Source organism: Physeter macrocephalus, chromosome 10, assembly GCF_002837175.3.
Source record: "Physeter macrocephalus isolate SW-GA chromosome 10, ASM283717v5, whole genome shotgun sequence".
Lineage (NCBI taxonomy): Eukaryota > Metazoa > Chordata > Mammalia > Artiodactyla > Physeteridae > Physeter > Physeter macrocephalus.
Window position 1 is genome coordinate 70999704 of NC_041223.1, and position 25357 is coordinate 71025060.

The 25357-nt window shown below is 38.6% G+C and overlaps 1 protein-coding gene across 1 annotated transcript; it reads left to right on the forward strand.

Moving 5' to 3' along the window:
* The first annotated feature begins 1900 nt into the window (after positions 1 to 1900).
* AKIRIN2 (akirin 2) lies at positions 1901 to 22586 on the forward strand. Its single transcript, XM_024116829.3, has 5 exons — positions 1901 to 2717; positions 18521 to 18664; positions 20450 to 20599; positions 21892 to 21963; positions 22235 to 22586. The coding sequence occupies exons 1-5, from the start codon at positions 2483 to 2485 to the stop codon at positions 22243 to 22245; spliced, it is 612 nt and encodes a 203-aa protein (XP_023972597.1). The 5' UTR covers positions 1901 to 2482; the 3' UTR covers positions 22246 to 22586.
* Positions 22587 to 25357: the final 2771 nt, after the last annotated feature.

A 25357-nucleotide genomic window follows, 5' to 3' on the forward strand; every position in this document is an offset into this window, starting at 1 on the left:
ATCAGAGTATCACAAACTGGGTGGCTTAAACAATAGAATTTTATTGTCTCACTGTCTGGAGACTAGAACACTGAGATCAAGATATCAGCAGGGTTAGTTCCTTCTGAGGACTGTGAGGAAGGGTCTGTTCCGTGCCTCTCTCCTAGCTTCTGATGGCTCCTGGCAATCTTTGGCTTTCTTTGGTTTGTAGATGCATCACCTAGGTTTCTGCCTTCATGTGTGCATGGTGTTCTACCCATCTGTGTCCAAATATCCCCTTTTTGTAAGGACACCAGTCATATTGGATTAGGGGCCCACCCTATTCCAGTATGACCTCATCTTAACTAATTATATCTGAAATGATCCTATTTCCAAATATGGTCACATTCTGAGATACCTGAGATTAGCACTTCAACATATAAATTTCGAGGAGACACAATTCGACTCATAACATTCCTTTTCCAAAGTAAGCTCTATAATTTAAGGTTAAATCTTAATTTCAGAAAATATTTACCAGGAACATAAATGCTTTGTTGATTGTTTTCCATTGGTCAACCTAGCTGTTCCTACTCATTTACATAAAATAGGTATAGTCTGCTATTTTCACCATATCATAGATTTCATGAAGTGTTCAGAATTTAGTAAAAATTTACTTATTAGGTGTCATAGTTCAGCTGCTGTTTCATTAAATGCTGATCTTTTTCCAAAGATACTTTCCGAACAGTATAATATGTTAAAATTAGCACAACTTAGTTGTTGACACAGGCAGTGTGATCAGCACTGCTGATCTTTGAAGAGTTGAACAGTTCTATAAAACAAGAATATATTAAACTACTGTCCAAAAATGGTGTAAAGAATAATAGACAAAATGGTACAAAATAGTACATCTTTTAGTTACTGAATAAATGACAGGAATAAATAAGCATTGAAAGCCAGTATTTGATACTCATGATCACTTGATAATACGGCATTCACATAGATAACTAGTTTTGTATTGGACTGGTGATAGCTTCCATAGGCAAAGGACCAATAACAGTTTTTCACATAAATAACTATTAATCCTGTATTTGATTTTTATTTTAGGTACCTGATTAGAAGTATAACTTTTACAAAAAAGCATTTTTTCTCTGCTTACAAAATGGGTCCAATATCTACTTCCCAGACATTTCATCGTGTCCTTGGATTTAATTTTTACCGTTCACAAGATATACACCAATACTCAACAGAGATACTGCAATTTCTGATATCATCAACTTTTTATCCAAAGCAAAACTATTTGGTTCTGTACGTCGTTCAAATACTATTCATTTACAGGGTAAACCTGGCTTTGCAGAATTTAGTAGGTGGATGCAAGCAGCTACCTGGGAAGGGCAAAGCATGGAGTTCAATCAAGGTTCCTGTAACCTGATACTATTACTGTTGTTCTCTCTTGCAGTCCTAAATAGGTTCCAAAATCTTATCATTTCCTAGCCCGTCGTTGTGACAGGTTTTGTTTTTGACACTCTTATTACCGAAATTAGTCAGTGTTGAACTGCTAGGTTGGCTTAGTTTTCTATTTCCTGGTTGTTAAATCACTGTGGGAGCGGTACCAAGACAACTATGTCCTGAATTTTAAAGGTTTTTTTTTTTTGAGCCTGCTTTCCGCACTGGTTGACTTTGTTTTCTCACACTCTCTCTGAGCCTTTTCTTTTTTCTCTTTGGCTCTGTTCCTTTTACACTCAAGCTGTGTAGGGGGATTTAAATTCCGATCCGGAACTCGGAATCGCGCGCCTTGAATGACGGGAGTCGTAGTTTCCGTGACTCCTCCCTAACCGCTTTTCACGCCGATTCCTCCCGACAGTAAAAAACTACAACTCCCAAGAATGCACCACGAGGGTGGCCAGCCTCCCAAGCGCACGCGCCCTGAGGCCGCAGGATTTGAATCGGCGGCGTTGTTATTGACGCCATATTGGGGCCGGCGGCGGGTGGAAGAGTCGTACAGTGGAGGGAGAAGCGGCTGGACGTGTTCGGTGGCGCTCCTGCCGCCACCGCCACCTCTCAATCCCGCCGCATCGACCGACGCTCTCTAGCTTCTGACGCTGCTTGGGCGTCTTAGGAGCCGCGTTGCAGCCTCACACCTCACGGGGCTGGTTTCGACTTCTGAAGGAGCCGGTCTCCGCGCAGGAGCGCCTCAGGCGCGGCTCAAAGCCCGAACGGACGGCGGGGGCGGCCGGAGCCTCTCCCGGGGGAGCCGCGCCTGAGGAGGCGGAAGAGCCCCCCCCACGACGCGGCTGGCGTGAGCCGCCGCCACCGCCCCTCCCGCCCTCGCCCCGGCCGGCCCGGGCCACTGCCCCTGCCGCGGAGGCAGCAGCGGCGGCGGCGGCGGCTCTGCTCCCCTTGCCGGCGCTCCGCCACCCGCCTTTCCGCTCTTGAGCCGGTCGGTTAGGCTCTTTTCGGGGCCCCACTCTGCCCCCCTTCCCTCGTCCTCCCCTCCCCGACCCCACACGAGCCCGGCGCCCCGGCCATGGCGTGCGGAGCCACTCTGAAACGGACTCTGGATTTCGATCCTCTGCTGAGCCCGGCGTCCCCGAAGCGGAGGCGATGTGCGCCATTGTCGGCGCCCACCTCGGCCGCTGCCTGCCCGTCGTCGGCCGCCGCGGCCACCGCCGCCTGCTTCTCGGCCGCCGCCGCCTCGCCGCAGAAGTATCTCCGAATGGAGCCATCTCCCTTCGGCGACGTCTCCTCCCGCCTCACCACAGGTGGGACTCGGCCCCGCGGCAACCGTGGGGGGAGGGGGCGAGAGGACGGGGGGGCCCGGGCCGCGGCCGCGGGACTGGGCTACCGGACCGCCCCCGTATTTAGCGGAGCCCTCGGGCGACCACAGTTCTTTTCACAAGCTCCTCCAGCCTTGGAGACACAATGGGAATGGCCGGGGGGGGCGGTCTGGAGGTGGGGGGGTGGGTAGGGGCCGTGCCTCGCCGGGTATTGTGGGGAAGAGGAAGGTCCTTTTCTTTGCGCCGAGAGACCAGAATTGAGCGTTTCCGTAGTCTGGAGAGCCCAAGCGGAAATGATCAGAGGGGGTGCTACACGGAAATCTAAGCAAGCGAAGGGTCACGCGTTTCACCCGACTCTCGGTGGCTGTCTCCCCGGCATCGATTGGTTGCACCTATCAAGTCTTGGACTGGGTGGTTGGAGGCGAAGCGGCAGTCCCTCCTCCCTTTCAGACATGGCTGATTTTAGTACGGAGGGGGTGGGGAGGGATGTCACTGGGGCGAGATCTAGGCCTGTCATTAATCACCCACAAGAACGCCACTTGGGCTGAGTCAAGACCTGTTTCCCTAGCAGGGTCAACAACAAAGAAACTGCTCTTCCCGAGTGCCGTAATCTGATCGCACTATACGTCTAGACCTTGAGAAACTCGAACTTTTAATGAAAAGCAAATTGTATTGAAAATCGGGGCTGAGTAGTTGCTTTTAGTTGGAAGTGCTTTATTTCTGCCCGATAAAGTCTGTTGGGAGAAAAAGCCCAGGCCTTGGGAATAATAAATCAACTCAAGATTCCAAGGGATTTGAGACTATTTTTGCTTTTCATCTTGAGACATTTCCTGAAAGTGACTGTGGGGAACTACCTTTTGGCTGCTTTGTACTGCATGTGTGTGTCCATTTTTTTCTGTACTTTGAAAATCCTTGTGTGCTCCTGGCACAGTCTTAAGATAGTTTTTTGTGGACTGGTAGTGTAAATGTTTCCTTTGTGTGTGTAGCAGGCAAAGGTTTCGTGTGTGTGTGAGCCTTTGGTAATAACATGATCTGTAGACAAAGCTTTTTCATAATATGATTTACATGTTTCTTTATAGTCAGCTTAAAAAAAAATCTGTGGGCAGTATTTACCTGCATTTGGTAACTTCCATTTGGAATTGACTTTGTTTTGTTTTCAGGTCAGATTTTTAAAATATCCTTCCCCACATATATGGGGAGGACCTCAAATGCCTAAGCTACCATTTTTTGCTTTTGAAACAATGTCAAGAATGAGCTCCTGGTGGTTAACATTATTTTTAGAGTTTGTCTTTTTAGTGAAATGCTGTCAATTGAAAGTTGAAGTGATACTGTGGAGTCTGTACCTCATAAGGCCACTTAAAAATAGCTCTAGGTAACCAGCAATAAATTTCATGGGGGGTGTGTGTGAATTAATAATACATTGTTAGGTTTGGGAGTTAAAGTATATCTAAATGCTAAAATAGTCTTGAGCATATAAGGTAAGTCAGCTAGGGGCTATATTTGTTCTCACTTTAAAGGGAATTAATTCAGAAAGAATTGTGATCCTTTGCAAATTTGTCATTTCATTTATATATTTGAAGCACTGGCTAATGCAGTTGGCTGCACATTATGTTACATTTCAGTTAAGTGGACTGTAATAGTAAAATGACTGGAATTATTGGAATCGTTTAAGCCTGCTGATTCAAATTCACATTTTCCAAAATATTGCTGTTTTGTTTTTCAAGGTGTTTTTGACATCTACTCGAAGTTTGATCATATCCTGAACTCTAAAACCACACCCTGATATTTATTTAGTCTGTGAAAAGCTTTCCAACTAGAGAAAAGCAGTTAAAATTGCATAAGTTTTGAATTGCTGAAATTTACGTTTTTATCTATGATTTTGAATGAAACTTTAGATGTAATTGAATTTAGCCTTGTGTTTACATGGCCAGTTTTGGGCATGCTCCTGTAATGGTTTTTGTAATCATGATGTCATAATGGGAGCTGCAGTGTTGTGCAGGTATCAGAGAGCTTCCCAGTTTTCATGTCATCTAACTTGGAAATAATTTTTCCAAATACCTAATTTTTAGATTCCTATTCTAAAAGTGGTGATTCCTAAACGTTAAGAGAGCGAATATCCATATGTCCTTAGCAGAAATAAGTAGCTGGGATTGGGAACGGAAAGCAATTTACCAAATTGAGATTGATTGGGGCTCTATGGAAGCTCTTTGTTTTCACTTCTGTGAGTTCAAATATAATTTAAACAATATACAACTAGACTACTGAAGTGAATTTTTTTTCAGAGCGTGTGCACGATTTATCATGATTTTATCATTGTTCTCTGGATATGTATATAGTGTTTTCTGATATGTAGCTGAAGTCATGTTGAGGCTTTACTAGTAGTTTCAGGAACTAGGACGTCTGTTTTAAACCCTAGCTTTGTTTTTTGTTTTTGTTTTAGTCATCCCAGGAAGGTTATTCCAAAGTTTGACTTGATGACTATTATTTAAATCAGTATTTTTCAAACTAGTGCAACTTAATACCAGGAAAAATGAAAGAGCTGGCAAATAAATTTTATTGGAACACAGCCATGCCCATTCTTTTTTTTTTTAAAGTATTGTCCATGTCCCTTGCAGGCTACGATAGTGGGGTCGAGTAATTGTGACAGAGACTGCATTTTCCCAAAGCTCAGATATTTACTGCCTGGTCCTTTTCAGAAAAAGTTTGCCCAACCCTGGTTAAGGGTGTCAGCAGTGAAGTCTGTTAATCATCCCTGGATGTGGAAAAGGAAAAGTGAATGATAGCTGAAGGTGTGTGGGAGGGGAACCACTGGCTGTGGTTGGGAAAATGAATGCCTCTCCTAGCTTCATTAGTACTCATCCTGGCATTAGTTGAAAACAGATTCAGAGTGTTCTATCCATGTCGATTGGTTTTTGAAACATCTCAGAATATTATCATTTAGCCAAAAGATTATTGTGACATTCCCAAGAACAAAATTATTTTAATAAAACCAAAATATTATACTTGTCAGTGAAATCCAAGACATTGTTATTCATAATTGTGTAGTGAATGAATTAGTGGTTGAGTGAAATGATCCCTCTATGGACTCAACCTATTTGTGAGTTTGCTAGGCACCTTTATATACATTGTTTGACTTGTTACTATTGCTCTAGTCTGCCTTAGGAATTGAGTTGGATGAAGAGTTAAAATTCCTTTGTAAAAACTCATTGTATTTGCTGGAAACTTGCCATCAAGAATGGAAATTGCAGCTTGTGAATGGGGAAGGGTTTACAGGAACTTAGATTGTTTTGTAGACATTGATACATGCCTGCAAATGGAGACACCAGCTGGCTTAAATGAAGTATAAATGGTTCTACACAAACAAATGAGATGTCTGTTGGAGGAGGCAACATTTCATTTCAGATGTCATTTATATTGAGCCAGAAGTGTTTTTAATATTTTGTGGTTATTTAGACAGCTGTTAAGTTGCTTCTAGTTTCTCAGTGGATTTGGCAAACTGTTTTTAATGGTCTTTGTACTTTGGATTTTAAACCTGATATTTTATTTAGGACTGCGTATGTAGCTGCATTTATTTAATAGCTGTATGAATTATGCATTTAATAATCATGTACGTTTATAGCCATTAAAAGCAGCATTCAGTTGTATTCATCACTGAGCTATTTTGTTTTGAAAGTAGGAAAATGAAAGCCTATCTTGAGCACAGAAACACATCGGGTAAACATGGCTAGATCAGAGGACAGGGTTGTTAGCTCTTCTGTAGGTGAAAATGCTCCTAGCCACCATGGTTGCCACAGAGACATACACTAAGATGTAAAGGAGAATGATAAATTTATTCCGTTTTCTTGAAGGGCTTTATAGGAAAGAATATATTGGGTATTATTCAGCTAGGTCTTTCCTACGTGTTTAGATAGACCCAGGAAGACAGTGATAGAAATGCTTTTGTTTTGAAAGGTTGAGAATAAGAGATTCATTGGAAGTGCCCAGTTTTGTGTTATTTTTCCTCTTTGAAAAGAAACCTTTGATTCTCTTTCCATTTAAAGAAGAATGCAATAAAGATAGCATAGGTTAAGTTTGGACCTCTTGGATAGTTGGTTCATGAAACAAGATAATGAATGGTACTGGGGTTGGGTCTTTTCAAGTACTCATAAGTGAATTAACCAGCAATTTACGGTCCTTGCAGTCTTTGCATTAACATTGTGCTAGTACTATTGACTCACAGAATGTTCTCTATGCATATGTGAAACCACAGTGAATTTCTTGCCTTTGAGAAGACTACCTACAAGGGTGGAATACTTGGTCAAGCCTATATGAACCATCTGCAGATGGTAAAGAGGTCTTCACAAATGAATCTAGTTTAAGAGATTCATCTTCAATTTTACTGCTGAGCATAAGGATTCTAGAACTCAGCTTACCAATGTTTTACAGCTTTCTAAACACCTGAGAAATGTGATGCATCAGTGGCAGTCTTGTAGCAAAGACTGTTAGTTAAAAGGAATGTCCCCTGGATTTTGAGGGGATAGATGGGACTTGTAGAGTTTGAAAATAACCCCAGAGGTATTCTTATCTGCCATCCTTTCCCTCTTAGTTAATGTCTTACCACAAATAAAGTTTTAAAATATTTATTGAATGTATTTGTTGAATTAATCAAGCCTTGGCATCTCCCAAGGTTCTTAGAGACTCAGAAGTTTAAGAAAAAAATACAATTTCATTTCTTCTTCTCCTTCTGTACCACTTTTTCTTTTTAGACTGTTTTGTGACAGTAAAGCCACAATATGTGACAACATATATATTTTTTAAATTGTGACTCAAACAAATGAGGAGTAACAAGAAGTACAGCATTTATTTAGTTTAAGACTTTGAACAATACTTTTTTGAGGTGCTTGAAGTCTACTCAGTATTTCCTCATCTTTCTGGAGAGTGATGATAAACATGGTTTTGTGCGTTTCAGTATTTGAAATAGCCCATTTACAAGGATTTTACCATTTTCAGAGATTTGCTGGTTCGAAGAATTACATTTTTAAAGATTTTACGTGATTTTTAGGAGAAAATATTTTGTAATGTGGAGTTCTGAGCTTTCATTTCTAAAGGGATTGAATGATTTAAGTTAAAACAAAATTTTTTTGCATGATGAGAAGATACTGCAGTTATAATTGAGCAGGGAGAGAATGCTTGCAGGTAAATTAAAAATCTAGTGTATGTCAAGTTGTCAGCTTTGATATTTATTTTCAGCCTTTTGATCATAATTTTGCATTATGCCAGATTGTGTAATCTTTCTTGTGATGATAGGTTTTTTTGGGTAGTGGCAGTGGTTTTTAGCCTTCCAGCGCTAGAAAAACAGCTCAGAATATGCTTGTAGTTTGTCTTGGAGTATAACTTTCTTCCTCCCTTTACAAATCATAAGTCATTAATTTTTATCTGTCACAAATGTCATAGGCAGATCATCCTGAAGTATAAATGCTTTGCGACATTTTGATTTTATTAAAATGTGATCTTTTATTACTGTGATTTTTTTCAGTAATACAGCCTTTGAGTTTGACTTAATTTTTAATTTCTATATTCATGTATCTGGATTTTCTCAGCATTATTAAAAAATCTAAATACTTCCTCTAGAAGTCACTTGTTCAGGCTTTTATGAACCTCATTTGAGTTCCAGATTCTATGCTGGTTAGGCAAAGAAAAGACAAAGTCTGTCCAGGGACTGACAAGAGCTGCCACTGCTGATACTTTTTAAAGCCAGCTAAACTTGAATAAAAATACCATAAACTTTATGCTTTATCAAAATACCTATTTTAATTCTTTGTGGACAGTTGTCCACATTAGCATTATTTTCACCTTTGGCAGCCTAAGCATTGAAATTGGTTTACTTAATTAAGTCACACTTTGACTATTGAAGCTTATGTAAAGTGTTTTAGTCTGTGTTGTGCATTCTGACTCTGGTTTATTAGCATTTATTTTCATTTCCGTTAATGTTAATTCTTAGAAAACTCCATCTAAAGATCTAATTAAAGGGAGGAAGTTTGGAGGGAGGGACCTGGAAGAGTTGATTTTCTTTCTTTTGTTTCTTTTTTTAAGAAAAAAATAGTATCATTGAACTGATGTAGCAATTAAAGAACAGAATGTGGAGTAGAATTTGAAAGATTGAAGAAAGCCAACTTTTCAAACATTACTTTCCTTGAACTTTGTCTTTTGTTACAGAAGATTGCCTTGTTCCTAGTGCTGATATATAATTCTCTGGAAGAAAAACTTGTCTAAGCAGTATAATTGGTTAAAACTCTGTAGGAGGTTTTAGGTGGTTGTGACAGAACAGGGGAACCTGATCCATGGCCCAAGGTGAAATAGTACATTATCAGAAGCTGGTCTTGTAATCAGTCCTGTATGTGTGGTAATGCCGACCTACCAATTTAGAGTAATTCCTAATTTTGGAAACACCAATAAAACATTCTGGTTAGTTATAGATGCCTGTCCTCAGCAGGGGCAGTTTAGAGACACTTGAAGCATCCTTTTTATAAATACCCGGATGTAACATGAAAATTTCTTACAATTATTTTGTTACAGCCAGTGATTGCAAATGCAGGGCTCTAGGTAAATGAGAATTATGCTCCGTTTTGGTCACTACCTTCTTAACAGTCATAGAGTTTGATGTTTTAGTGTATGAAGTATTAATAATATGTGGCAGTGGATCCCTCTATTCTAACTGACATCCTGCTTTTTAAGAATTTGCTCTCCTCCTTGTGGTACATTTTAACTTTAGGTACTCAGCGGAATATTGGCTAGGTGTACTAATACTGGAGAGGGTAGTAGATGTTAAGAGGTTAGGCCCTGAGATCAGACTTGGGTTTACCTTCTTCCAGCTGTATGACCTTTCAGAAGATATTGAAGCAAGGCCTCATTTTCCTCATCTGTAAAATTACGTACATGATTATAGTAGTACCTGCCTCCTAGGGATGTTGTGAGAATTAAGAGCATTTCCTGTCCCTGAGTGCTGGAGATAGTTACAGTAGGGCAACTTCAAACGGGACTTTTTACATTGTCCAGCAGTCCTTCCATTTTTCCATGTACTTCACAGAAAAAATAGAGGCCATCTAATGGTAGCTTCTTCATTTTTCCCAGTACCAACACTACCAATGGTTGTGCCTTTTTTTTTTTTTTGTATCATTGAGGAAGATTAAATGAGATAGTGAGGGAAGGATCCCACTTCTCTCCAAAGGAACCTTATCTGATTTTTATCTCTCAACCAGATCTTTGCTTTTGGCTTTAAATATGGTCAGGCTTCCCATTATAAAGTAAATGAAGCATCCTCATTTTCCTCCAGCAGTCATCCAGAGTTCTCCACTTCAAAACCAAATTCAAAGAGCTTTCAGGTAGTCTACTTGCTTCCATTTCTTTGGCTCTCAACTTACTCCTAGTATATTTGTGTCTCAGACAGCTCTTGTCAAGCCACTGATGACTTCCATGGCACACAGTCAGTCCTCGTCTTGTTTGACAGCATTCACACTGCTGACACTCCCTTCTTTTTGAAATACCTTTTGTATTTTAACCTTCTGCATAGCACTGTTTTCTTCCACTTCTCCAGCTGCTCCCCCAGCTGCTTTTTGTCTTCATCTGGCCGTAAACTTAGGAGTTCTTTAGTTCTAGGTTCAGCTCCATTCCTGTTCAGCCTAATAGCTCTGTAAGTGATCACATGCATGCTCCTGACTTCCTACAGGTGACTTTCTAATTTATATCTTTAGTTCAGACCGTTCCTCTCAGGTCCACCCGTGGGAAGTTTAGACTTTTTATTGTCATACCTTCCCAGAAGGTTTTCTTAGTCCAGAAGTCAGAATTTTCTCAAAATCTGTTGACCTTTAAATATTCACAACTAAGTTACAAAATAAATGGGATAAACAAAAGATGTCTGTAGGTTTCCAATCAGTGTCTTCTGGCGTGAGAGGTAGTCTTACTTGCTCTTTTTAAAGCGGACAGAATTGAAAAATGCATTTGTCTACTTTCAATCACATAATGAATATAAAATTCATATAAACGAATCAATATATGTATGTTACTGTCATGTAATGAATGTCTTTAAGTAGGTCCAAGTTTAAATTGATTTACAGAATATTCTCCTGCTTGGGGGGGTGGTATGTCTGTCTCAGAACGACAGAAGCCATCCAGGTGAGAGTGGCAAAATGAATTAGATCATCCTTAATATTTTGGTACTTGTAATAATCGCTGCTGTTACTGCTTTCCTTCTCTTCCCCTCCATTTCTTGGCATGTCCAATAATACATAAACCAACCACTTTTCTTTTTAATTGCCACAATAGAGGAATTATTTTAAGCGGGGGATAGAAATTTAAATGCCCATAGTTCAGGCAAGTAATAAAAATGAGTGAACGAGGTGAGGACTTGTGAATTCCAGTCTTGCTCCTGGCCTGCAGCATCACCTGGAAACTCAATAGAAATGCCTAACTCAGGCTCCGTCCCTCATAGTCTTCATTTTAACAAAATCCCCAGGTGGTTTGCGTGTGCATTAAAGCTTTAGAAGCACTTGAGAACTTAAACCCAAAAGGTAGCAGCTGCTCTTCAGCTGAATTTTGCCGCATAGTCCAATACCTCCTCACAACAGCAGTAGCCAAAAATCTGACTTTTAATGTAAAATCACCCAACTTTTAAATGTTGGCCACATTGTTTTAAAAAGAAAGTATTCAGGCCAGACATGTCTTTGGGTTCCATTTAGCTCCTAAATCATCAGTTTGCAGCCACTGGTTTCCAGGTCTGCTGTATCTCCATATTTATGTGCATATGTGTGTTTTGGGTGTCCTAATGTGTGTTAGGGTTTGTTCTTTAGCATGATTGTGCTGCCCTACAGCCCTCCTCAAGGTGTCTGCTCTCTGTCCTTCCAAACCTTACCTTGTTTTGATGGCCCATGGTTAATTGGAATAGAAGCTGAAACTTGCCTTGGCACTGAATGTTTTCTGTAGCTTGCATATTTGGGTTTTGGATTTTGGATGGTTCAGTTTCCCCTTTCTTTTCACCATTTCTTTTTTTTTTTGTTCTTATTACTCAGTATTTTCCTAGCTTGTAAGCTATTTGAGAAGACATTTGCAGATAGTAAAGAAGTAAACAACAAAAGCAGCATGGTTAACATATATCCCTTTAGAATCTAGTGTAATATAAAAGAGAGGTATGAAACTTCTTGGATTATCAGGGAGGAGCTACCTGCTGATTGAGCATTGTTGGACTTCTTGCATTAGTGACTCCCATTGTACAGTTAATTTGTAATTTATACTTCGACCTGAAGGATTTTAATAAATTGAGCCATTTATTTCAAGTAAGTAATCATTGGCTACTGTAGTTCCAGTGAAATAATAGAATTTGACCTATAGTAATTATAGTTATTTCTCCTCTTGTAGGAGATAAATGAATGCCTCTTATACAGTAAAATATTATGTAATGTAAATTTAGAATCTCAGGCAGTTGCTTTTAAAGTACTGTAGCCAATATCCTAGTGTTTATATAATTGTGTGTAGCTATATTATGATTACTAGGATTCATGGTAATCCAAATAGAAGTTAAAACTGTAGATACAACTTAACAATCTTGTGTTAAAAATGTGGTTCCAGGTTCCTTTGACATAGCAGTAATTTTGAAGTCAATTTAAAATGGCATCAGCTTATTCTTTTTAGTTAGATAGCTCTTGGCTGGATAAGAACATTGTCTTTAAGGTTCCCTCAAGGAGTCCATAAGAACTGTGTTAGTTTCTCATCAGATGATCTGGGAGAATAGCTGAATTACAAAGATGGGTCTCCATACCAACTCTGAATTCTGTGTGTTTTATAAAGTAGACATGGCAATGTCTGTATAGTTCTGAGCTCTAGATTTGGTCTGTTATTTTATTTGGAACAGTTTCCGTTTTAGGTCTTAATGACTACTGCAGGTTTTCTGTACTTAATTGTGTACAGATTTTTCATTTTATTTGTGTTACTCCCTAGCACTGACAGGCTTCCAAGATTTATTTCATTTTTAATCCCATTGTTTGAGTTAAATCTGTTTGGATGAACTTTTACCTTGTTTTCAAGGGTACTCCATAGAGAAATTAGCATATTAGGTGATAAGAAAGGGGTTTTACACACCTGAACTTAAAACTGTTAAGGAAGCCTTACTGTTTGATCTAGTAATTATGTCAGTAGGGAAACAGGAAGTCCATACAAGTCTGGAGCAAAAGTTTAGTTTCACATATCACCAAGGTTTAGACATCTTATGGTTATGGACTCTACTCTAGATAGATACTTGACAACCCCTCACCCCCACCCGCCATTTTGTGGTTCTCCTTTAAACACATTTCTGGTTGCTTTTAATTCCATTTTCCCTTTGCTCTCAGTCCCATCTTGATGCTGTTTCTCTTACTATTATCAACTCAGTTTTTTTTTTTAATCCCATCTACTTTCCTGTTTATATTGTTGACTTTGTTCATTGTGACCAGGGTTTTTCAAGTAATCATTGGCAACAAAGGTGAGTAAACAGGCTTTATTGCCTCAGGCCAGGCCTTTCTTTTCTCTTCACGTTTACCTAGGTTTTTTTGTTTATATATATTTTTTAATATTCCAAAGGAATAAGTGCAGGCTCACTGACAATCTGCCTATTAAGGAGGAGAATTTTATTAGCATCCTCAGTGGTATTTACTAGATTTGAGAATGCAAATGCCATTAGTCATAATTTGCTAATTCTGACTTTCACTTAACCTAGTACAGTGCAAGAAACTCTTACAAGTATTTTACAGTTAACCTTTGAACAGTGTGGGCTTGAACTGACAGGTCAATAGTAAACACTATAGTACTACACCATCCAAAGGTGGTTAAATCCAAGGATGTGGAACCCCGCTGACATGGAGGAACCGTACTCTTGGATACAGGGGCCAACTACAAGGTAATGTGGATTTTCAACTGCGGAAGAGTCTGCACCCCACATCTGCATGTTGTTCAGGGATTGACTTTGTAGTACAAGGGTGATGTAGTTTTAAGGATTTTGAAAAGGGATATACCACAGCCATTTGTAGTGTAGATTGTCATGAAAATAACTCCATATTTTGCTCTAAGTGATTTGCTGCAAATTTAATCTTTGCTTCATAAGCCAAATATGAAGTCTGCATGATTAAAACTGATAATGTTGGTGAAGCTTTATTTGACTTTCTTTAATGGACCGGGAAATTTTTTGGCAACACAAGGTCAGAAGTTACGTGTACTTGGAATAAAATGTCACATTCTAGTTTGATAAGAGATGGCTAGATTTAAGTAGTTTAAGTAGACATAGGTACTTTATTGATGTATGGAAGGCCTTTATCCAGCTGGCATGGAAGCAACTAAAGTTGGCCAAATATGTAGGTTGAGCTTAAAATGTGAATTGTGGAATATTGAATCTGGGGAGATTTCTTGGTTATTAGCTTCAAAACTGCATATACCTCTGAACCAAGATAACGTGAACTAGAAGCTTGTAGTTAGCTTTTTGCTACTTTGAGCGTTGAGGGTTTTGGTCAAGTTAAATTTGGACCATTCACTTCATAACGTTCTTGATCACGTTACCAGTATTAGAGCATCTGAGGGCACAGTGAGGCTTAGATGACATAGTTGTAATCATAACAGATATAAAAAGCAGTGCAGTAGCATTTGAAATTCTTCAGCTCTAACTGACAATATCAAGTGTTGGCAAAAGATGTGGAGAAGCTGGAACTCATACATTGCTGGTGGGAATGCAAAATGTACAGTTACTCTGGAAAATGGTTTGGCAGTTGCCTACAAAGTAAAGCTGTGCACTTACCATATAATCAGGCCATCCTGTCCCACTCCTAGGTATTTACTCAAGAGAAATGAAAATTTGTCCACCTAGAGACTTGTACTTGCATATTCATAATAGCCCCCAATTGGAAACAATCCAAATGTCCGCTAAAAGGAGAACGGATAAGTTGTGATGTATACACAATGGAATACTAATTAATAAAAAGGAATTACTGGTTGATGCAACATCATGTATGAATCTCAAAAGCATTTTGCTGAGTGAAAGAAGGCAAAAATCTACTCTTTTAGAAAAGACAAAACTATATAATGACAGCAGATAAGTAGCAGTGGTGTTGGTAAAGGTGGTGAATAGGAATATGAGAGAACTTTTGGGGGGTGATAAAATTCATTATTGTGGTTGTGGTGGTTCCAGGACTACGTATGCACTTGTCAGAACTCATCAAACTACATTTAAATTGGTGAATTCATTTTTAAGTTATGCCTTACAGTTTCTTTGCTTGTAATGATGTTTCTTAAATATTAGATGGTATGGCGATTTTATAAAGCTACGTTATGTTAATTCTAGGCTAGATCTTGTTTGAGACTTTCAGATGAACAAATTGAGTCTGTTACAACTATTATTTTGGTACATCTTAGTTGTACTTTGGTTGATTTTGTGAAGCAAAAGGAAGAATAATCTGAGGACAGCTGTGTGGTGATCAAAGAATAAGTCACACAAAAGAGGTTAAGGTTAAGTTACTTTGTGCTAATATATTTGAAGTCTTTGGTTGTGAATAAACTTTAGGATGCTTTGAATGACACTTTTTTCATCAGGATGATGGTAGCTTTGAACATAAAATGATAAATGAGTGAAGCTTGCTGTGAGGTCGAAACATCATTACTTTAGAAACCTTTTAGAATATCGCTACTGAAAGAGTTGTTATTTAAGAAAAATGAGGATATGTGTGCCTGACCTGGTTGGTATAGGATGTTGCACTAGTTTTATTGGTCACCTCTGTGAATCTTAGGAAGCCTATTTTCTATCAAGGTGCTTAACTGTTCAATAGACAGCCATTTTATTTCACACTGGTAACTTTATTTTTAAATTATAAACAATTTCACATAAATGGAGTGAACATGACCATGTTTAATATAAACAAATGTTAACATTCTGAAAAATATTAAATACAGACATTGACACAACCATCCTGAGGTTAGTTATTGCAATGTGTGAGTTCGCATTCGTGTATATGTAAAACGGATTTGTTTACACACAACGTTTACATAAATGGAATCGTCACTGGATATATCTTTTGCAGCTTATTTTTATTTTTTAATTGATTTCTAATTATCAATACAATAATGAAACTGGCAGAATCTAAATGCTTACGGGACTGATTGATGTCCCCTCAGTCTATCTCTCAAAAGCCCTAAAAGTTCTTACTGGGAAATGAAGTGAAAAGAGAGATGAGAAGTATATACCTTAAAAAAAAAAAAAAAACTCTAGTATTAAATTTTTTAAAAAGGATTGGTTAAAGCTGTGCACTTACCATATAATCAGGCCATCCTGTCCCACTCCTAGGTATTTACTCAAGAGAAATGAAAATTTGTCCACCTAGAGACTTGTACTTGCATATTCATAATAGCCCCCAATTGGAAACAATCCAAATGTCCGCTAAAAGGAGAACGGATAAGTTGTGATGTATACACAATGGAATACTAATTAATAAAAAGGAATTACTGGTTGATGCAACATCATGTATGAATCTCAAAAGCATTTTGCTGAGTGAAAGAAGGCAAAAATCTACTCTTTTAGAAAAGACAAAACTATATAATGACAGCAGATAAGTAGCAGTGGTGTTGGTAAAGGTGGTGAATAGGAATATGAGAGAACTTTTGGGGGGTGATAAAATTCATTATTGTGGTTGTGGTGGTTCCAGGACTACGTATGCACTTGTCAGAACTCATCAAACTACATTTAAATTGGTGAATTCATTTTTAAGTTATGCCTTACAGTTTCTTTGCTTGTAATGATGTTTCTTAAATATTAGATGGTATGGCGATTTTATAAAGCTACGTTATGTTAATTCTAGGCTAGATCTTGTTTGAGACTTTCAGATGAACAAATTGAGTCTGTTACAACTATTATTTTGGTACATCTTAGTTGTACTTTGGTTGATTTTGTGAAGCAAAAGGAAGAATAATCTGAGGACAGCTGTGTGGTGATCAAAGAATAAGTCACACAAAAGAGGTTAAGGTTAAGTTACTTTGTGCTAATATATTTGAAGTCTTTGGTTGTGAATAAACTTTAGGATGCTTTGAATGACACTTTTTTCATCAGGATGATGGTAGCTTTGAACATAAAATGATAAATGAGTGAAGCTTGCTGTGAGGTCGAAACATCATTACTTTAGAAACCTTTTAGAATATCGCTACTGAAAGAGTTGTTATTTAAGAAAAATGAGGATATGTGTGCCTGACCTGGTTGGTATAGGATGTTGCACTAGTTTTATTGGTCACCTCTGTGAATCTTAGGAAGCCTATTTTCTATCAAGGTGCTTAACTGTTCAATAGACAGCCATTTTATTTCACACTGGTAACTTTATTTTTAAATTATAAACAATTTCACATAAATGGAGTGAACATGACCATGTTTAATATAAACAAATGTTAACATTCTGAAAAATATTAAATACAGACATTGACACAACCATCCTGAGGTTAGTTATTGCAATGTGTGAGTTCGCATTCGTGTATATGTAAAACGGATTTGTTTACACACAACGTTTACATAAATGGAATCGTCACTGGATATATCTTTTGCAGCTTATTTTTATTTTTTAATTGATTTCTAATTATCAATACAATAATGAAACTGGCAGAATCTAAATGCTTACGGGACTGATTGATGTCCCCTCAGTCTCTCTCTCAAAAGCCCTAAAAGTTCTTACTGGGAAATGAAGTGAAAAGAGAGATGAGAAGTATATACCTTAAAAAAAAAAAAAAAAACTCTAGTATTAAATTTTTTAAAAAGGATTGGTTTCATCTTACATAAATCTTTAGCCTTCAATTGAGTGTCAGTTCATTTTGAAATTGCATCATTGTAGAATTGTTAAAATTATACTCCATTATATTTATGAAACATTTTATTGCCTGTTATTTGTTTTTGATTGGGATTAATAAACTTCTTGGGATGTAGTTTTCATGTGGATAACCGATTAATTTAGGAACTGTGGTGGTGGTGAGAAAGTCTGTTTGGAGGGGAGTGAAAACCTCAGGGAGGGATTTTCTGGAGAGGCTAAATGGTAACTATTTTGAATTAGAAATCTTATAAAATGTATCATACTGGCCTAAAGGATATGTTCCTTATACTTTTTTACTCCTGGTTTGGTTGAAGATAATGGCACTGTGGTGTAGTGGTTCTTAATTGAGTATCTGTTATGTACATACCCATCACTTTACATGGGTTTTTACCCCAAAGATTCAGAACAGTACTTTGCTGCTAATACTGTAATGTTCATCAATTCTGTTGAGCTTAATATTAATGGCTATGGCCATTTAATGTGTGATGACTTTTTAGTTCACATCTACTCTCATTTTGCTGACCTGCTACTGTCACTTCTCACTGGTATGTGCCTGTATTTACATAGTCCTCCCTGCTTCTAATTATTTATGATCTTAGAAAAGCCTGTGAGCTTAATAATTATGTGTGTAGTGAATAAATGACCTTTGAGTTTGGTACTCTTCAGAATCTGAGTTAAATACGTGTTTCAGTTCACAGACTCCCTAATCTTTACGTTGAATGAAAAACTTATATTTTACTAGTCAGTGCTGAGAAAGAATGGTATTGTAGAATAGCTGGATTCCAGGTGGTATGTGTGCTATTTCCGAATGAGTGTCCCCATTATGCTGAAACTAATTCCTCCCAGAACATAAGTTTTCTCGATATTATTTGAAGAGAATATTTTTGGTAGAACCCAGCCTATTTTTTTTTAACTTGAAAGTTTATATCTTGCCAAATTTTGACTTTTTTCTTTTAGAACAAATTCTGTACAACATAAAACAAGAGTATAAGCGCATGCAGAAGAGAAGACATTTAGAAACTAGTTTCCAACAGACAGATCCATGTTGTACTTCTGATGCACAGCCACAGGCATTTCTCCTCAGCGGACCAGCTTCACCAGGTAATAACAGACTTACTAAGTAACATTTCCTTTCACTTATTATGGGAAAAAGTAATACAAGTTGCCTTCGGTCATCAAGCTCCTGTTTCTCCCCTTGATTTAAAAAAAACATACGAATAATTCATGATCTCTTAAAAATATGGTACAAAAGTAAGTAATAGCCACCTGGATTTTCATGACTCAAAGACAACCACCTGTATATAATATCTCCTAAGTGGACTTCCCCATAAATGCTATGATTTGTAGCCTCCATTAAAAAAAAAAAAAAGGTATAGCCACGTTTCTCTATTAGGTATACATGTACCTTGCCACGGCTGAATACGATGCCATTTTATGGATTTCCCGCAATTATTTAATAATGATAGATAAGACTCAGAATTTCTGCTATTACAGTATTTACAAAAATGTCCCTGAACATATACCCTCACATACTTGTGTTTCAGGATAGATTCCCTCAAGGTTGATAATTTTGATCCTATATCGGTTTTTTCCCTGCCTCTTGTTGGAGAGAATAGTTTGCAAATACACTTTTTAAAATTTAAGGTGTAAAACTTAGGGCTGTTTGAAGTGAAGGGAAAGTTAAACTTCTTACTAAAGAAGAGCCATCAAAAATGGTTCTTACTTTAGTAGAGTTCTCAGCAAAAATAGTTTTTTGTGTGACAGTAGTTGCCTGCTTGCCTTGCCTTCCCCTTCCCTCCCAGCAGGGATAGGAAAACCAGGTAGAATAAGAAAACAAACATTCACAGGCTATAAAACAGTCAAATAAAATTGGATTAGGAAACATGAAATTGTTCAGAACTAAATTCTGCAGTATTCCTGCCAATGGGGGGGGCAGGTATAAGTGGGTGAAACTTGGTAAGGGGAGGTGAGGGTAGAGATGAGACTCTACTCTCAGTGGGAACCAAGGTCATCATAATTCATCACTTCTTACAAGATCAATGAACTGGCAGTCTCAACTAACAAAGCTGCGAATTTGAAAGTAAATAAAGATAGAGCCTTACTTTTTAGTAGCTGTGGACTGAAGCTGGTATAGTTTTATTCTTGTATACCAGAATATCAGGATTCTGGTATTCTGTTACAGCTTGTTGGTAGAGACGGCACAAACAAACATACCTTTTTTTTTTTTTTGGACATACTTGTCCCAGCCATGCAAGTTACAAGGAGCAAGTGAAAAGAGGAATTGGGGCAGATAAACAGGACAAACAGTTGATAGCAAATGTGTGTATTTGTGTGTGTGTAGAATACTTGCAGCAGTGTCACTGTGGATGACTATCATAATCCTGAGTTCGCAAAGATTAATTTCAGATGTTCTTTTCAAGAAAAGAGGAATGGTTTTGGAAAATCAGAGTGCCTTAAGTAATACTTTTAAGAGGAATGCATTCTGAAGAAATCTGCTACTATCTAAGTGGCTGCTACATTAATCTTTAAGGATGCTGAACCGTAAAATTTAATGTTGAATATTAGGGATATATTCTCAGTATTTCTTTTTATAAACTCTCTCCTAGCTAATATCATTAATTTAAAAACAAAAAATTAAGTTTTGTATCTTGTCACATTGTCTCCACTCACCTTCACACTTTTTTCCCCCTTATATTTGATGGCATACATCTTGCTGTGTTCTTCCAAAGCTACAAGCTGATAGGATTAAACCTGTTTTAAGACTAGGGAGATGCTGTGCTAAAAACTGATAGAAAAATGCTTTTATTGATATATGAGCATTGAAAATATCCAAGTGAAACCTCCTCAGATTGGTGCGTTTTTTGTTGTTGTTCACGTTGTACATAGGGACTCCATCAGCAGCCTCCTCACCATTAAAAAAAGAGCAGCCCTTATTCACTCTACGGCAGGTTGGGATGATCTGTGAACGTTTATTGAAAGAGCGTGAAGAGAAAGTTCGAGAAGAGTATGAAGAAATATTGAACACAAAACTTGCAGGTATGAGATGAGTTTTAGAGTCTCCCAGAAACTCATCCTAAGAAATGCATTCTTTCCCACATACACTTCACAGCAGTTGAATTACCCTTTCTATACACTGGTACAGGGTATTTTCTAAGAACCAGAGAATTTCAGTTCAAGAAAGGAAGTGAACTTTCCTATAGCTCATGGTCCTCCTTAGTGACCTTAAGAAATAGTATGTTAGCCATGTAGATCAGCAGCAGTATTAGGGAACTAGATTTTTCTTTTGGTATACCCTGTGCTTTGGCTGTTTACTTAGCTCAATTTGGTTGTGGGTTTTTTGACTTTGTATTTTTCCTGATAATTTTGCCATCAGTTCTGGACACTTGAAGTAATCTAACTGGCACTGTGTACCTAATTTTAGAGTATCAAGCTGCTGTGGTCTTCTTTAAATTATCCAAAAAAATATTTTTTCCCATAAAATTTGGTAATTTAAGTGTAGTAAATATATTATGTATGGTGACTTAATCAGAATTTCCCCTGGATTTTTTTTTTTTTTTTTTTTTTTTTTTTTTGGCGGTACGCGGGCCTCTCACTGTTGTGGCCTCTCCCGTTGCGGAGCACAGGCTCCGGACACGCAGGCTCAGCGGCCATGGCTCACAGGCCTAGCCGCTCCGCGGCATGTGGGATCTTCCCGGACGGGGGCACGAACCCGCGTCCCCTGCATCGGCAGGCAGACTCCCAACCACTGCGCCACCAGGGAAGCCCTCCCCCTGGATTTTTAAGCCACAGATTTTTACTGGATATTGATATTGTAAACTTCTTGATTAAGGAGTTAAATCAGTCAAGGTGCTAACACAGGTGAGAGAATTTGCTTAGTTATATAACATCTTTTCCTGTGGCACCTGATTAGGTTACAGGTGGATGTATCATATATTTTGGATGTATGGATGTATCATATATTTTGCTACTCTTTTGTGGTCATGTTTCCCCTCATTGCAGTAAGTTGCCATTCGTAGACCACTTATAATAACTTTCAGAGGAGAAATATCTTTTTATTTCAAGCCCTTTAAATTTAATAGGTTAAGAAATAAGCCCCACCCAGCCTATACAGGAGGTTGTGTGATTTGAACAAATGTAGGTTTCCTGACTAAGCTCCATGCTCTTCCCATTTGATAAGCTATTATTACTGAGGTTTTTTTGTCTGATTAAGTGCCAGCTTAGAATTGTCTCACTATATATATTGGACTTTTCAGTTTGTGTGGCTCTAATATATTAGAAAAGAGGGCATTTTAGCAAATCATGTAATTGATGTTTATCTTTATTTATAGAACAATATGATGCATTTGTGAAGTTTACGCATGATCAAATAATGCGACGATATGGAGAACAGCCTGCTAGTTGTAAGTATTTCATCTTTAAACCAAAAACAAGACAGTCTTTTACGGAGAAGACTTTTGTTATAATTATAGTTTATTATAATTATCTTCATACCCAAGAAGAATTTAACAGAAAATCATGGAAAGTTTGGAGGGAAATAGGCAGCAAAACCTTATTAAGGCTTACTTTTGGTTACTTAAATATCTAGGGGCAAATATATTCGGGATGAAGATTTGGCATGTGTTTAAATTTTGACCTGAACTTAGCCCTAATTTTCCTTTTTTCTCCCTTTAGATGTTTCATGAATCATGTTTTCTGCATTTGTGGGCTGCCTTGTTCCTTGTTGAGTCGTTGCAAGAGGTCCCAGTTACGACATGCAGCAATGCCAGTACCCCCTGTGAATACAGGTTGTTTCAAGCTTTCCTCAGTGGCAACCACTCCTAGGCAGCAACCGGTTTTGGAAATTTCCTTGATGTCAGTACCACTCGGATGTGGACCTTTGCTACCTGTATTAATGCCAGTGGCCTCATTTGCTGTATCATTACAATTTGGCTTCTTATATTAATGTTTGGAAAGGATTAAAGCTGGTATTCAAAGAACATGCCCTTCACTGGTTGTGTAAATAAAACTGTAGAATGACAATTCAGATGAAGTTAGTGTGATTTTAATTGTGCACTACAACCAAGCTGTAACCAGTTATTAATAATGTAGAGTGTAATCCCAGGACATTATTAAGCAAATAGCCTTCAGTGCTTCCTGTGAAATAGTGAAGGAGGAGGGCATTTCTGTACTCCAGGACTTCTTGGGGTTTCAGAATGGGTTTATATGATTTCCCCCCACCCTTTTTTGGTAGTTTTTATTTATTCTATCAGTCTTTTTAACAAATGTTTATTGCTGCATTTTCTCCCAGTGTATCATTGTTTTACTGCCCTTGTAGTACTGGAATTTAGTTGGAAGAATAAAACATTTACTTCTAATCTGCTTGTTTTTAATGTACAGATGGGTAGTATTTGAATAAAGCCAGTGTTTTAAACGTAAGCATTGTCCAGGGATCAGTGAATTGATAAGATTTCAAAATCAGTCTTTTCACATACCAAGTAATCTAAGATTTGAGTGCTATTGTCACAAACTGAGTTCTGACTCCAAATTGTTTCTCTTCTGACTGACTGCATGATAGGTTAAATAATAGGTCAGTTTTAACAACTGTAGAATTTTTACCTTTTTTAAAGGACATTATATGAAAGCATGATTCAGCACATCTAACTCCCTTTCCATACATGCTTTCCAAACACAGCTTTCCTATAATGAAGTGAGGAAAAATACTTCAGTGAATTCTTTTGTTAAATTCTATTAGCATGTTTCTACTACTTAAGTGATAAATATGCTGGGACATAAATATTTATGATTGACTTAATTAGTGGAAGATGCAAAAAGAATTTTTTTTTTTTTGTGGTACGCGGGCCTCTCACTGTCGTGGCCTCTCCCGTTGCGGAGCACAGGCTCCGGACACGCAGGCTCAGCGGCCACGGCTCACGGGCCCAGCCGCTCCGCGGCATGTGGGATCTTCCCGGACAGGGGCACGAACCCGTGTCCCCCGCATTGGCAGGAAGACTCAACCACTGCACCACCAGGGAAGCCCACAAAAAGAATTTTTTTCCGCCTTTTTAACTTTAGTGATTATATTTCACCAATTCTTTCTTTAAAACAAGGCCAAAAAGTGGTATAGGGCTTTCACAAGATCCCCAGGTAATTCATATGCCCATTTAAGTGCCTGAGAAACATTGGTATAGTGCAGGGTGACCTTAAGTAGGGTGGATAATTCTACCTGGTTTTAATGGACTAATTCTCAACCTCAGCATTGTTGACAATTTGGGCCAGATTCATTCTTTGTTGTGGGGAGACTATCTTGTGCGTTGTAGGAGGTTCGGCAGCATCTCTGGCCTCAACCACTAGATGCCAGTAGCACCCTCCCCCAGTAGTGACAACCAAAAAATGTGCCTCCAGATACTGAAAGATGTCGGGTGGGGGAAGAAAACAGTCCCCAGCCGAGAACCGCTCGCGTAGTGGGACAGCATTTTAGATTGCAAGCAGTAAGTTAAGACGTGGAGGAGGGGACAGAGCGACTAAATATGCTTTATCCCCTCTCACCCCAAAATGACGAACATTCTTTTATATAATAAGCATGTGTGAATTTTTATGTAGATTTAAATTTATAAAAGAGCTGGTTTTTATATTTAGAGGGCAAGATATGCTAAAAGGAAATCAGTGCTGGCAATCTGAATGGAGCCACAAGTAATATGTTTTAATTCTAGATTCAGCTTTGATCAAGAACAAAATTTCCTCCACAGCCAAGTTTCTGCCGTCCACCTTAGCAAAAAGTCCTAGCTCATAGGCTGCTTACTGATTTTAAGTAGTGTGTGAGGTAATTTCAGAAAATAAAAAACGTGGGCAACTTCTTGGATTTAGTTAATCCAAGATTTAGACGGACCCAGTAGGTGATGGTAAGTGCAAATAACCAGCCGCACTTTGAGTTCCCAAAGAGCCCTGAAACTGCTTCTAGTAAGTAAGTATCTACAGAATTTAGTGTGCTAACGTAACAGTCATCTTATTCTTTTACAGTAAAAGGCAGTGCTGGTGTAGTGCTGTACTCAGCAGGTTACTGTAATGTGTTCAGTAAGTCACTATTAACAAGGCACATCACCAGGTATAGTTCTTTGTATTAGGAAAAATAGGCACAGGCAATCAGAAAAAAATAAAGACTCTAGTTTTAAAATATCAAAGCTATCTTGGCCTATGGCAAGACCTTATATCCCTACAGAAAATGGGTTCCAAATGAGACACTGATTACACGAGCAGTATTAACTGGAGCGCTTCCCCAGGTTCTACCCACAGAGACTGCTTTAGAAGACTAAAGTGGGGAGGGAAGACTTGGAGTCTGTTTAAATATGCTCCCCAACTGAGCCAAGCAGCTAGCTAGGGTTGGAAATGACTATACAGTATTTGCCTTGTTAGGGTTCTCTTTACTCCCTCACTTCACAATTATACAGTAATCGGCGTTAATAAGTGAATATCCTGCTCAAGCACCTCATGAGCCTGTCCTTGTGTACTCGCTGGTAGGGCTCCAGCAGTTCTCTGCTCCTGCCTCGGCCCTAGGTGAGGAGCATTAGCTCATTCAAAGACGGGGCCAGCAGTCCTCTCCTGCCTCCATTTCCTGTCTGTCTACTAGATCATCCCCATAAACATAATAAACATGCTGTTAAAAGTCTTTTGGGGCTTCCCTGGTGGCGCAGTGGTTGAGAGTCCGCCTGCCGATGCAGGGGACGCGGGTTCGTGCCCCGGTCCGGGAAGATCCCACATGCCGCGGAGCGGCTGGGCCCGTGAGCCGTGGCCGCTGAGCCTGCGTGTCCGGAGCCTGTG